This window comes from Trifolium pratense, linkage group LG4 (assembly GCF_020283565.1).
Source record: "Trifolium pratense cultivar HEN17-A07 linkage group LG4, ARS_RC_1.1, whole genome shotgun sequence".
NCBI lineage: Eukaryota > Viridiplantae > Streptophyta > Magnoliopsida > Fabales > Fabaceae > Trifolium > Trifolium pratense.
This window is the reverse complement of record NC_060062.1, coordinates 31,881,739-31,897,925: the sequence shown is the minus strand read 5'-3', so window position 1 is coordinate 31,897,925 and position 16,187 is coordinate 31,881,739. Positions and strand designations below refer to the sequence as shown.

At 28.9% G+C, this 16,187-nt stretch overlaps 1 protein-coding gene across 1 annotated transcript; it reads left to right on the top strand.

Moving 5' to 3' along the window:
• The first annotated feature begins 5,467 nt into the window (after window positions 1–5,467).
• Window positions 5,468–6,331, top strand: LOC123919589 (senescence associated gene 20-like). Its single transcript, XM_045971542.1, has one exon. The coding sequence runs from the start codon at window positions 5,520–5,522 to the stop codon at window positions 5,988–5,990; it is 471 nt and encodes a 156-aa protein (XP_045827498.1). The 5' UTR covers window positions 5,468–5,519; the 3' UTR covers window positions 5,991–6,331.
• Window positions 6,332–16,187: the final 9,856 nt, after the last annotated feature.

Sequence of the window (16,187 nt, the reverse complement as noted above, 5' to 3'; positions counted from 1 at the left end):
ACAACCTACAAACAAGATAGTGATGTTCTTCTTTTAACCTAAATTTCATATTGCCATTGGTTCAATGTGAAATTGGTCTGGAAGCTACGTTCCGAACCAACATCAAGTTTGGAGTGTAAGTTATGAACTGGATTTAAAGGTAAAAAATAAATTTTGGGGTCCTTGTTGCAACTAAGAGAACCTAAAGAGCAGAATTCATTAGCCATTGACCTTGGATATTTTCTCTCCGGGCCCCCATGTATCTTTTATACCCCTCAATATTCCAATTTTGCCCTTGATAAAAACTTCGGTTCGCAGAAATCGAAGTTTTTTCTAGTTCAAATTCAGGGAAATTTCGGTTAACAGAAACCGAATTTTGTTTTCAAGGCAAAAAAAATTCGATTCGTAGAAACCGAAGTTTTTATTGAAGGGCAAAAAAGTAAAATCCAGAGGGTGAAAAAGAATCATGGGGGGCCTAAAGAGAAAATATCTTGACCTTGAGTCTTACATGGATCTTGCCATATTTCTGATGAGCTACAGATGCAGATCTAAATCGATCCTTGTTACAATGCCATTGCCCATTTCAAACGATGTACCGTTGACTCTCTTTGTTTTATAATAATTGGTTTGAAATGGTTAGTCCTTCTAGGCAAGCTTCCAGGTTTCGAACTGAGTATCTTTGGATTGAAGATCTCAACCAAGTGACCTCTCAGATTTGAAATGGTTAGTCAATGTGCATGTATAATGTTGACTTAGATTTCCGTTTCTCTATTCAGTGGAGAAAATGACACAATAACCAATTATAAGTTATTTTTTTGTAAGAGCTAATATAATCTATTTATAATATATTTTGACTTTAAAAAAAGTATAATAATAATAATAATAATAATAAATCCTCTCCTCAAAGGAAAGTAATAGAACCAAAGGCATTTTAGTGGGAAGGGAAGTGCACAAATGAATATGATTCTTGAGGATTTTTGTCTATAGCAACATAAAAACTAAGATCATGCATACCTAAATTCTATTAAATTGGACCAATACTATAAAACTAGAGCCACACATTCATGCAATGTGACGTGTAATGCACCACGCGCAATTCTTCATGTTTTGGTGGGCACTCCGTTAGGTATAATTAACTTTTGATGCTGATGCAAAAATTTACTCACAATTGCATGAAAGAAAGATTTATGAAGCAAATGTTAGTTGGTTTTGTGATTGATGCTGAACTTGGTAGGGAAGAACACGGTTCGATCCCCCGCAACTACATTTGGGAGGGGACTAGGACCACTTGATGTCATAACTCGTCCCAAACTCTAGACTATTAGGGCCCCATTCCCCTAAGAACCAGAGGTGGAAAAAAAAAATTATGATTAAATTTTAATGGAATCAATATTACATCAAAAACATACTCACCAGTCACAAATTATATCTCAAAAGGCCTAAATAAGACAATTTTCTTCATGATTTTTAACTAATGTTAATGAATTTTAACTTCAACTCGCTTTGTTTAGATGGAATTAAAACATAAATTCAATTCGTAAATTTGTATAATTTAATTTATATTAGCATCTATTTCAAAATTTCAACTTAATTTTAAATGAAAAATATACCAAAAATCATACCATTAGTTTCTAATTCAACTATTCATCATATAACACATTAACATGTAAAGTTTGAGCAAAAATGGTACCACACTTACTTTTTAACATTTGCCATTTGAAGTTTGAATACAATTATTAACCAAAGAAACAAAATTCAGAGAAAGGGAAACTAGTATTGAAGAACCGGACCACTTACTTTTTAACATTTGACCGGTTGAAATTTTGAACAAATTATTAACTAAAAGAAACAAAAATTAGTAGAAGGAGAAATCAATAGAAGTAACATTTGAAGTTTGAACACACTTTCAGAAAGAAGAAAAAATGAAGAGTAATCTCGCATACACCAAACTTGAATTCATGTTGCGTCAGCGACAAAATCTGATAGAAGATTAATAGTGTAGCTTGATAGAGCTTCAACTCTCTATCAAAATCACATAGTGTCGTGGTCATCTTAGGGTTTAAAGGGATCACATTTTCACTTCTTATGGAACTAAAAATGTTTCCTAACTTGTTGTTTTGTTTCTCTTCAAAACTTGTTGAGGAAGTTTTTAAAAGTAAAATCATTCAAGTAGTTAAAAACATGTGAATTTAAGAAATTTTATATAGAGTTTAATCGAATAACTCAAAAATGGATATTTAACTCGATTTAGCACGAGAACCGTAGAATCGATAGAATTTAAGATTGCAAATAAAATATTTGTCAATTGGACAAATCTTTATTATTATTTTTTGAAACAACCAATGTTAGTAGTTAATCGAACTCGGGTTTTTTCGAACGATATATTATTTGGTGATACTCATTAACCACTTTAGGCTAATAACTTAGTTGATGATTTCTACCTGGTAATCTATTATTTGTGGATTATAAGTCCTTGGTTTTCTTTTTTCTACCTGTTAATCTATTATTTGGTGCATTATAAGTACTTGTTTTTTTTTTTTTGTTGTTGAAAATTATAAAGTCTTCGGTGGGACTTTGAAATGCAATATTTTTCACAGCACTAAATTAATAAAGGAAAACTCATTAGAAGTTATTGCTTGCCAAATGTGATAACAAAAAAGGAGAAATCCCATAAGAAAAAACAAAAATATATATATATTACCAACGAGAATTAGAGGAGAATATAATGCACCCCGATTATGACTTCTCTATTTTTTTCAGGTGAAGTTTTGAGACCAATTAGAGCTCTTTTAATTGGTTCATTCTTGTTTAGGTCGGTGTGTACATATATCTTATGGTAGGAAATCAACCACGATCTCATGATCCCTAAAGCTTCTTTAATCAAAATTATATTTAATATGAATTAAGTAGCCTAAGATAATCTTTTATATTGAATCCATTGTGAGATATTTTTTTGTTGCATTTTATGTTTTCATTGGGATGAAAATGAAATGAAAGTGATGCATTACACCATGTTTTATGAAAGTGATGCATTTTATGTTTAATCATAGGGTTTCTTTATGCAGCAGGCATTGATAATCCTAGTAGGTCAACTATCATTAGATTGAATATTAATATACTAATAGTAGTAGGCCTCATATTCGGATGATTTTCTGTTTTAAGTTTTGAAAATTTTCAAAAACTATAATTAATTTCAAACATATAAATAAATATTTCAGAAATATAATGTATTTATTTAGTAGTAAATTTAATAATAGTAGTTGAAATTACGTGGTAGTTGACAGCAGACGGATGTCGTAGTGGTTCAGAGTGGTAGTCGTTGGTAGTTAAATTGGTGATCAGAGGTGATCGAAGACCAATGCAAGTGATGGGCAATGGGCCAATGGCTAGAGTTGTAGTCGGTTGTGGTCAGATTGAAGAGAAGAGATGGATAGAGTAGTGATCGACGATAAGTCACACTAGGATCACACTCCAACTATGCCCCAACTAAGTCGAAGCAGGACTCTATAATAATACTTGTTGGAGAATCGTAGGAGTGCTAGGAAGAACAATGGGTCTAGAATGCATCACCTATAAAATTCTTAGAATGTGCTTGGATGAAGTAATTAAAAAATCTAAAAGAAAATTAGAGTTCTATATAATTCAAAAGCTAGCTTCAATTGAATTTCCTTCATTTCTATTAACATAGTGTTGGAAGAATTGACAAACATGACCTCTCTCAAAAAAAAGAAACAGGGTACGATTCATGGAGCCATTCAATTGGGAGGCAGCATAGCTTTGATTAAAAAAAAAAAACAGATGTTTTGTTTCCAACTCGAGGATTAGTCATATAGTGATTTCAAAGAACCTAAGTCATGGTGATACCTTGGAGTGCAAACTGTGAGTCAAAAATCATAATTACGATGGGTTATATAAAAATAAAAAATAAAATGTTCATTCTTAGACATTGTTGGGATATATTTATAAACTTTAAAAGTTTTAAGATAAAAGTATAAAATGAAAAGTTATCGAAATGTGAATTTCAAAAACTTATCAAATTTGACATGTCAAAAAGTTGAGGGATCAATTTCAAAATATAGAAAAATATGAACCAATATATAAAATTTGAAAAATATAGGAAACAATTTGCAAAATTCAGGAAATAATTAAAGGACTAGTACTCAAATTATAGACTTTGATATATATAGACTTTGATATATTTATCATGTGTTGTTTCTATTTTTCTAAAATATTTATATATCAAAATATAAATTTAGTGCTCCAAATCTCTCTAAAAACCAACTCACAAATAAAGTCTTGTGGTAAACTACGATATTGTGTTCAATTGGTTATTAATAAACTTTCACTAGGATGATTCGTTTGAGAGAACTCGAGTTCGATTTTTGATAAAACTAATTCTTAGTTAGAATTTACTTATCTCACAGTTGAATTCTAATTTATTCGAAACCTATTCTCCTAAAAGCTAGAAGATTAATACCAAAATAAATAAAGTCTTGTGCTCCAGGACATTGCATGAAATAAAGTCCTTTGATTTCTTTGAAAGTGATATTTGCTTATTTCGGTACTCAATCAATCCTTGATGGTTTGAATTTTGGAACCATCTAAATATATATCTCAACAACATGCTTCATATTATTTATCATTTTTTCTTACTCAAATCAAATTGAGTTTTGTATATTTCATTTAATATATTTATAACCACTGGAAAAAGTTGTCCCGTAGTTCAGCCTCAGTCAAGGACAAGAATTTCAGTTTTTGTCTAGTCACTAGACCCCCAATTTGTCCCGTACCAAGAACAGCTTTAAAATTAAACACAGTACAACTAAATTTGTCAAATTCAATCCCTTATTTTTTAGTAGATCAAACTTACCATAAATTTCACTATTTTTAATGAACCATTCATTTATACATGTAAACCTTACCATACCATGTATTTGAAATGGTGCAGAAATGGTGCAGAATAGTAGTGGAATAAATTAATTAATTAATTCATTCATAAAGGGTGTGTTTGTTTAAGCTTTAAAAAAAAGTAATTTTATTTTGAAAAAATTTAAAAATTCTTTTTTAGAGATTTTTAAAAAAATCTAAAGCTACTTTCCATTTGTTTACTATAAAAAACATCATTCTTTTTTAAATGGGAAACTCCTACATTTAGATTCCTTAGTTTAAAAAAAAAAAAATTCTTGAAAAGCTATTAGGAATAGCTTTTCATGCTGTTAAAAAAAAAAAAAGGAATAGCTTTTCATTTTGGTGTTAAAAATAATTTGTTTTACAAAATGATTTTTTTAAAAATCTATAACAAACACTATATATCAAAATGATAAAATGAATATTTTTAAGAGAAAAATAGATTTTTTCTTAATAAAGTCCAAAACAAACGGACCAAAATATCTTAATTGATATGTCCCTATGACTCATCTCACCTCCAAACCAATATAAGAACACCCTCCACCTCCACACCCCATCATTCATTTCTATCATTCTTATATTCTCATAAATTACAAATATCTTTTGAAATTCCAAATCTTTGAAACCAAGACATGAAGACTATAATAGAGAAAGAGGACCACAACAAAAAACTAGTAACTGACCTATACAAAGCCTTAGTTTCCAAAGACACAAACACAATGCAACAACTTCTTGCATCTGATTTAGAATGGTGGTTCCATGGTCCTCCATGTCATCGTCACTATTTAGTCTCTTTACTCACAGGCTCATCATCATCATCATCATCATCATCTCAAAAATCATTAGTTCCTAATCTAATAATTGGATTTGGATCAATTATTGTTGCTGAAGGATATGATGAAAAAAACATGGTATGGTGGGTACATGCATGGTCTATTTCTAATGGAATCATTACTGAGGTTAGAGAGTATGTTAACACTTCAGTTAGTGTTACTAAACTTGGTTTTCATTCAGAAGATGTTGTTGTTGGTTCAACTTTTAGGTGTATTTGGCAAAGTAAGCTTTGTGATGATTCTGTTCCTGGACTTATTCTTACAATCTAGAACAAGTTTCCCTCAAAATGGAGTACTACTTCCAAAACTTCCAATCTATATTCAATGTTGAATTTCTCGGTAAACATCTTATTTAGATATGTATCAGTATAACACTGGGGTGAATAATTCTGATAAATTCACAAATAAGATGTGTAATGAGGTTTATTAATTTTTGAACATGTCAGAATTATCCACATCAACGTTGTACCGGTACATATTCAAATAAAATGTATACTGAAATATTTACCATTTTCAATAGAACCGTTTAATTTGAAACTCTAATTTTTAGTCTTTTAATAAGTACGATTTTCTCTTCAAAATAATGATTAATAGAAATAAAGCCCCATCTAATAGAATTGATCTTTATTTGTTTTTGATGTGTATGTAAGTTTTGATGTTTAAAGTAAATCAAAATATTTTTTTTTTGAAGGAAAAGTAAATCAAAATATATCTTTTAATATATTAGGTAAAAAACCATTTGTGCGTCTTTTATTATTATTATTATTATTATTATTATTATTATTATTAAACAAAAACTGAATTTTAAGAAACGTAAGGTGTAGTCGATCCTTACAATTTAAAAGAACATTCCTAAGATCTAAAGGGTTATTACACCAGTCTATAAAGCTAAACGAAGAATTACAACCAATTCAACCTATGAGTCAAAACCAAGAAAAATAAATAATTTGATCCACAAGCGAAGATAAATTGGCAAGAGAGTTGCCATCTTTGTCATCTGAACCTTACGATTTTGAAGAAAAGTATAAGTTGAATGCTAAAAAAGAAAAAAAAAAAAAAAAAAAAAAAAACCGAGGCTGCAAGATTCCACCGTCTCCTATATCTTCCCTATTCATAGGGGCTGAACGTTAGCCAACAACAATCCTAAGATCTAAAGGTTATTACACAAATCTATAAAACTAAATGAAGAATTACAACTAATTCGACCTATGAGTCAAAACCAAGAAAAATAGATAATTTGATCAACAACCTCTGTCTCTGCTGTTTGAGACATTCCCTAATCCCAATCAGCTGCTACACCAGCTGTTGTCCTCCCAACAACAACAGATTGTTGCAGCGATGAATACCTAGCCACTTCTTTTCCAAAATCTAATATGATGACCATTTTCCAAAATATTACTCCCTCCGATCCTTATTATAAGAGAAGTTTTCCTTTTTAGATTCATCGTAAAACTAATGTAGGTGAACAATATTATACTCTAAATATATTAGTTTTACAATGAATCTAAAAATCCAAACTTCTCTTATAATAAGGACTAGAAGGAATACTTACATTATGCGAAAATCAAGACTAACCTTCCACCCCGCCCACTTCTTACCTTATTTTATTATAGCAATTTAGTCGATTATCTTTTTAGAATTTTAACGACATAGGTGTTTTTTAGAATTTTTATATCTAGAACAAAAATGCTATGTGGAAGTGGCATGTCAATGATGATGAATAATACCGAGTTGATTAGGAGTGTCTAATTATGATTTTAGTAATAAAAAACTATTATAATAGAAAGAAATGAGATTATTGTCAATCTTCCAAGATTTTAAAGGATGTTTCCACTAGGAATGCAAAGATGGAGCATACTAGGAACTAGGAAGAAGTAGGGAGAAAACATAAGTTGGATTTTAAAAAAAAATGACATCATTTTTCAAAGAATCAAAGGGTTAATTACAAGGAAAAAAGAGGCAACACCTCTTACATTAAAATGGTGCTCATCCATAAAACACATCCATAATTAATCTACAACTAATGGTTATAATTGAATATTCAAACCAATTATCATAACCGGTTTTGTTTTCATAAAACCACCCGTTATGTCCATAATTACTGTTTTTATTTTTAGTAACTCTAAATTTTTAATTTGTAATTTTGAAAACTGAAAATTTAAAGGGACCAAAGTTCGAAGAAATTTTTTAAAGGTACTCAACATAAAATTTAATAATTTAGAGGACCACAAATATATTATCATTTTATTCATTTGAAACAAAAGTATTCTTTTGATATATACCATTTTTATTGGAATTCGTTTTCTAATAAGTTAGGTTTAAATGCAGTTTTATCCCCTATTTTGATTGAATCAGAATTTTACCCCCTATTTTAAAATTTGAAATTTTAACCCTCCTATTTTGTAAGTCCTTGGATTTTGCCTACCCCTATAATATTTGACTCATATAAACACATATGATAAACACGTATTCAATACTTAATCTCATTCAAGAAGTTTAGGGCCCGTTTGGTGCACAGGATAAGAGACAGGATAGGATAACTGTATCATATCCTGCCACAATCCAGTGTTTTGTGATACAGCAGGATATGATAAGTTAATCCTGAAGCTTATCCTATCCTATCTCTCTAGTTATAATTCTTATCCTGAATTTGAGCTGGGTTACCGGCAGGATAGGATAAGAAAAAAAAATTACTGATTTATTTTATAAAATATATTTTAAAATACATAAAATAAAATTAATAAAATATAAATAATAAAATAATTAATTTTTAAATATATATGTGATTTTCTCATATTGGTAATTTTGTAATTTATATATTCTAAAAAAATCAAAATTTTACTAAAATTACAATATTTTAAAGTAAAATGATTATTAAAAAAATTGACAAATAGGGATATTAATTTAAATTTTATAAAAAATTAAATATAATTCTTTTGCAATAGTAGTTTTATTATTTACGTATGAGATATATCATATATTTATTTGGCTTATCTAACATGTATATATTATTGAGTTATTTATTTGATCATGATTCATAAAAAATTAAACTTGATTATTTTCTCATGATTTTTATTTTAAATTATATAAAGTTATTTGATTACTTATTTATATTTTTTATTTATAAAATTTAAAGTATTACAAAATAATTTTAAAAAAATAACAATTGTTTTACAATAGTAATTTTGTCAATTTAATATGTTATATATCTTATCATATTATTATGAGCAAGTATGTATTAAAAACAAAATATAATAGTTATCATGTTTGTTATCCTGTGTGCACCAAACACAGGATATGATAACTGAGTATAACTGTTATCCTGCTGTTATCCTATCCTATCCTTATCCTGTTTTATATCCTATCCTGTCACTATGCTATCCTGCGCACCAAACGGACCCTTAAGGCATATTTACCATACAAGTAGTATGCAAGTAGTCAGAAGTTACATCATAAATCACATTAAGTAAATCTCAACATATGTTATGGTGATTTCACCCAATAGAATCAGTAATTTCACTTGTTAAGTGAACTGAAAATTAAAAAGTATAGGTTTTGCCAATTGCAAACTCTACTGATAACACTATGCTAAGCGTGTATGTCATTGGAGTCCAACATTGGTTAAATATAATAAAATATGAGTTAAATATTATAGAGGTAAAATCCAAAGAATTATAAGATAGAAAAGTTAAAATTCAGAATTTTAAAATAGGGAAGTAAAATTTCGATTCAATCAAAATAAAGGGATACAACTGTATTTAAGTCTATGTATTAAAAATATCATGAGGAAAAAGAGGGAAGAGGGTGTCACACTCTACCCTTTATTATATTTTTAATTCAATCAACTACCTTCGGTGAAAACAAACAAACAATTTTTTGCATTGTCTTCTCTAGCCATCTTATCTTATATAGTATAATGGAATCATTACTGATGTTAGAGAGTATGTTAACACTTCGGTTACTGTTACTAAACTTGGTTTTCATTCAGAAGATGTTGTTGTTGGTTCCACTTTTAGGTGTATTTGGCAGAGTAAGCTTTGTGATGACTCTGTTCCTGGACTCATTCTTAAATCTAGAACAAAAGTTTCCCTCAAAATGGAGTACTACTTCCAAAACTTCCAACCTATATTCAATGTTGAATTTCTCCGTACACATCTTATTTAGATATAATGATATACTAGTTAGGTGAATAATTTTAATAGATTCACAAATAAATGTGTACTGAAGTTTTGTAATTTTTGAACCTGTCAGATATACCGAAGTGTTCACCCTATTCAATAAAACTCTCTCTTCAAAATAGTCATTAATGAAAATAAACCTCATCTAATATTTTAGAAGTATTGATCTTTATCTGATTTTGATGTGTATATAAGTTTTGATGTTTAAAGTAAATCAAAATATGTCTTTTTATATAGTATGAGGTAAAACCATTCGTGCGTCTATCTGTTTGTTTTATTATTCTTTTATTTTATATAAACAACAATTGAATTATAAGAAATGTAAGCTGCAGTGAATCCTTACAATTCTAAAGAATATTCCTTAGATGCGGTATATGCAATGTAAAGGGTTAATATACCGGTCCATAAAGTTAAACTTAGAATTACAACCAACTCGACTAATGAGCCAAAATCAAGAAAAATAGCAAGAGAGCCCTTAAACAAGATACTCAATCTCCAAATGTATCACGTGGTGGACAACCAAATCAAGTGACTTACTTTTGCTCGTATTTTGCCTTTCACCATCAAACCAAAAAAATTAAAGGCGCTCCACCCTTCTTCAAGAGGTTGAAAATCAACACCCGTCTACCCACTAATTCTTCGCCAAACTTGTAAAGAAAAATCACACTTAAAAAACATATGATTAATATCTTCAACCTCTAAAAAGCAAAAAGCACAACACATTTCATGTGGATTATCTGTTAGAAATAATATAAAACCATTGATATGACTCTATCCTAACACCTTAAGGTTTTGGGATAATCGGTTATTTGACATGGTATCAGAGCCTCTATGACCAAGTGGTCTAGAGTTCGATCTCCGCTCCCCTCACTTTCTAATTAAAAAAAAGTGGAATTTAAGCATATGGTAGGTGGGCCTATCCATTATCCACGCTTCAAGCCCAAGTGGGCTCTTGCGTGAGGGGGCGTGTTAGAAATAATATAAAACCATTGATATGACTCTATCCTAACACCTTAAGGTTTTGGGATAATCGGTTATTTGACATTATCAATGATCCCGTTATAAGCTAGAGCCAAACGAGTCGGAAGTCTTTCCAGCAAACAACCTCCACCAAAAAATGCTAATCTTGGAAGGAACGTATCGTTCAACCATAATCTTTTCAAAGCTCCCACCACATTAATATTAATAAGTTTAATTACACTTTTGGCCCCTTATCTTTATTTTCGGTTTTAAGTTGGTCTCTTAAGTTAAAAGTTTCAAGTTGGTCCCTTAAGTTTGGTCTTAGTCATGTTCGATGTCATTTTCTTATAATTAAAAAAAAATAAAATTAAAATATAAGGGACCAACTTGAAACCTAAAATTTGACGGGAGGACTAACTAATGTTACGGAAGAAAAGATAAAACACTAACATGAAACTTTTAAAAGATAAGGGACTACCTTAAAACTTAAAATAACGATAAGGACCAAAAATGTAATTGAGCCATATTAATATCATCTGTACCTTACGATTTTGAAGAAAAGTATAAGTTGAATGCACCGAAAAAATACTTGAGGTTGCGAGAATCCACCGTTCCTATCTCTGATGTTTGAGACATTCCCTTGTCCCAAGCAGCTGCCACACCCGGTTGTTGTCCTCCCGGTAACCCATATCTTTTACTAGTAAAAGGAAGGTTGAGTTGCTCACAAGCAAGTATTGTGATGATGTGACACTCTATAAGAAAAGTTTACAATCTTTATTAAAATCTTTTCATATTTCATATAATAGAGTTACTCTAATAATAAATAATAAACAATAATAATATATTAAAAAAAAACTAACACAATTTATTGTTGTTGAATTGAGACAAAAATGAATTGCAAGCAATGAAAGGTGGAATGATGCATCATGTTATTGTTTTAATTGCATTGCAATATATTATTAAAATATATATTGTATGTTACAATTCCATATTAATGCAATTGAAAACAAAGAATTCTTGGAGAGACACTAATATTGAATATGTAAATTTAGCTTATTATCAAACACAAACTCTATATAAAGTTAACCCAAAAGCTAATTATCACCACCACCATATCAAAAAGTCTACCTTCTATGATTTAACAAAATTTTAATTTATCTATATCATGGCAAAAACTCTATGGTTTCTTTGTCTAACATCTCCATGAGAAAAAGTTATGCATCTTCACCTTTCATATCTTAAAGTTACACATTATAGTGTCTTGAATTGATTTAAAAGCTATTGTGTGCATATATATAGTTACATCATAAGTATATTGATTTTTGTCCTTGATAAGTGATGATGTCTAACCTCATAGAATATCAAGTATGTCTACATGTGATTGATTAAGAAATTGATATACATATATGTAGTGGCGTCTGGCACACATGTACAAGGTGTGCGACGGCATAGGGCCTCGAAATTTTGAGAGCCTCAACTCAAAATTTTGAGGTCCTATAATATTACTTATATATTATTTATACATATAAAATATCAGATGTATATTAATAGATTAATTTTTAGGCCCTAAACTAATAGTTATATATTGTTAATGTTCATATAATATCATATGAGTATCAATAGATTAGTTATCTATACTCGTAAATATAGTTTTGGTCCATTTTAATCTTTGCATAAAATTTAACCTTAGATTAGGAGGTTCCTTTTTGATGTTTTATACAAAGATAATTATTTTGTATTTCTTATCCATTTGATTTAATGCAATTGGTTTAATATTGATAATCTATATGTTTACAAGAATACAAATATTTTTTTTTATATTATACGCAATTTAAATCGACAGTTTTTTAAAAAAAAATAAATTTTTTATATTAAGGGGCCACTTTTATATTTTGCACAGAGCCTCCTAAAACCCGGAGAAGCCCCTGCAAATATGTGATAGTTGTCTATTAATATGTTTGTAAATTGGAATTTTTCTATTACTCTGAGTTTAGAACATCTCTAATCATTTTTTATATTTCTTTTTCAGGTTGGATATTTTTTTAAATATCAACCGGTGTTTTGTTCGATGATTAATTAAACTTTGAGTTGAATCGATTAATATGAATATGACTATTTTTTCATGTGAAGGAAGAGAACAGGAGAAAACATACTTCTATTTTTGCTTACGTTGTATCCTTGCTCCTTATAAAGCCTATGAAATGACACCTCATGTAAGGATGTGTATTTAACTCTAATGACAGTTTGTAAACCATCATTTTTTTAATTGATATAATGTTTGTAATTATACAACTTTTCTTTTTCATTTATTATTTTATTAGTCTAATGTTTTAGCTTATTTGTTTCTTATTTTCTTTTTCATTTATTATTTTATATAAGGTAAAAGATTTGTATAAAAAATTGTTGATTAATGGGAATATAATTAATTTTTTTATGTGAGTAAGTTGAAGAGGATAAAAGAGACTTCTATTTATTGATTTTGAAGTGCCTTAAAATTTATATAGGTCGAGGGTATATTGATGTTGGAGGCATTCAATTAAAAGAGGACAATCCAAATAATTTATAAATATAAATATGTGTCTCATTTTTAAATATTATATTATCTACAATGTGTAGGTGATCTACTTGATCTCGATCAAGAGAAATATAGAAACAAAAACAAAGTAGAAATTAAAATAAGTTTTTTTTTGTAGTTGACACTCAAGTCATGCGATTCTTATAATTGTAATACATGCAAGAATTTATATTGATTCAACTTAACTTAGAGGTTGTCCAAATATATAATCTTCATGCATTTATCGTATAACACTTGTCTAAATATGGATGGTTCAATATGAATATATATGAATTTTAATAGACGGTCATATTTTAATCTACGCATGCCATCTTATTCTTACAACCATAAAATGAATCGATGAAAAGAATTGTGCTAAAAACATGTTAGTTTAGAAATTGTGCTAAATACTTTTTCCTCCCACTTAGAATTGTACTTAAAACTTTCTAAATTAAATTTAAAAAAGGCAAAAATTATTAAATAAAAATTGTTGATGCTCATTTGTCAAAATAAATTTTAGAAATTATTAAAACCGCAGATGTTAAAATATATTTACATATATTTAGAAAATATAATCACACATATATTTAAACATATTTACACAACTAAAATTCACCAATAATTCAAAAATTATTAATTTAATTTACATAATCACCTACTTTTTGGATAAATTAAGTACATATTCTAAAAAAATGTTTATGTTACGGCTGAAAATAAAATAGTGGAATATTTATAAGAATCAGATGACATTTTTTTAAGCAAATATGAAGATGCCACATGTTAAATCTTATTCATCTATAAGACTTTCTTTACCTTAACCAAATAACTAAACCTAAATTCAAATATATAAAATCTTCGTCCAAACTTATATATTGACAACAACAAATATTCAAGTTTATATAATATAATAAGAAAAATAAAATAAATGTTCAAGAAAATATTAAATAAGAGGGACAAAAACTAACAATAATTTTGAAGAGACACAAACCTCACCAAGAAAAAGAAAAACAAACCAAAAACAAAAGGACCAAGCAAAAAAAAAAAAAGTGAACCAAACAATAGACTAAAAAATTGGGACTAATAAAGTTGGAATAAAATTTCACTAAGCGAATAAGTGAGAATAAACTCCACCAAAAAGAGATATGAGTAAGTAGATAAGCTATTTGGAACCTTAAATTGCATAAAACGTAGTAAGCAAATACACTATTTGATACATAATTTTCAAAAAATGAGATCACGTGGAACAAATAGTCAAAGCCACCATATATGAATCATATTCTATAATCAAAACTTATTTTAACATTTCTCATTAGAAATATTGTCTACAAGTATAATTAGGTATGCCTCCAACTCTTATTAAAAATGATAAAATAAGGGATACATCAAAAATAAAAAATAAAGTGACATTTGACTATAAAATTGCAACTCATATAAAGAAAACTAAAATCTTATATATGATTACACTAATAAAGTAAAAAATGATACATCCTTTCAAACTTATGAAATATTATAAGAGATCTATTACATTAAAATATAAACAAACTACAATATAAATTAATAAAAAATATAATATTTCTAAACAATTTTTTTTTACTCATATACTAATATTAAATATAATCATATTTTAAAATAATATCTATATATTATTTAACTATATGTGATTATAGTTATCGCAATTATTATTTTTTATTTATAAAAATATTTTAATTATATATTTTAATCAAACCCGTGCAACGCACGAGTTTACCTCTGGTTAGCAATAACAAGAGATTGTTGCGGCGAGGAATGATAAAACAAAGAAAACAATTCACACATAGAGCCTAACCATTATCTTTTCAAAATCCAATATGATGACCATTTTTCAAAATATTACTTACATTATGTGAAAACCAAGACTAATATTCCACAGCACCCATTTTCTTTTATCTTATTTCACTACTAAAAATTTGCCGTTTTCCTTCAGATTTGGGCAAAAAATCTGCAGGAATCAGGTTCCTAAAAACCTTCGTGGGTAATTGTTTTCTGCGGTTTTTAGAATCCTCAAGAAACTTTCCTGCAGAATTTTCTGCCGAAAATGAGAGCAAACCCGCAGATACATTCGCAGAAACATCCTTGGAAATATTTGCGAATTTTCCCCAGGGGCGGCCTAGGCCCATGTGCGACATGGGCCGTGACACAAGGTCTCTTAAAAATGAGGGCCACAAATTTTTTTTATAGGGTAGTAGTATTAGTAAGTTAGGGGGTGTAAAAATTAATTTTTTATGTTAGAAAATATTGTAAAGGCAGTAAGACCCAGCCCAACCCGTTTTCCTAAGGGAAAAATAAAGCAAACAAGAGAAGCCTATCTTCTTGCGTTTTGCGTTCTATTATGCGTTCTACGTATTCTTTTTCAAAAACTCCATTAATTCACCACCACCAGGTGTGAGGCGTTGACCTGCCACCATCACCGGCGACATTAACGTCGGTTAACCTCCTTCCTTCTATTATCAAAAACTCCATTAAAGTTGAAACAAAGGTAAAAACTAAATTTTACAAGTTAGGGTTTCTAAAATTTGCAATGTAAAATCACTATTTTTCTATTTTAATTGTGTTTCCCAATTCTCATTATTCTTTAATTACTGAAGTCTTACTTGCGGTCTACCATGTTACAAGAAAGACTTAACGGCTTACTTAGCATTGATAGCAAGTGAGAATAATCTCTTGGATGACATACAATATGAAGACTTGATTGATGAATTTGCTTCAAAAATAGCAGCAAGAATGAGTCGATTTAAG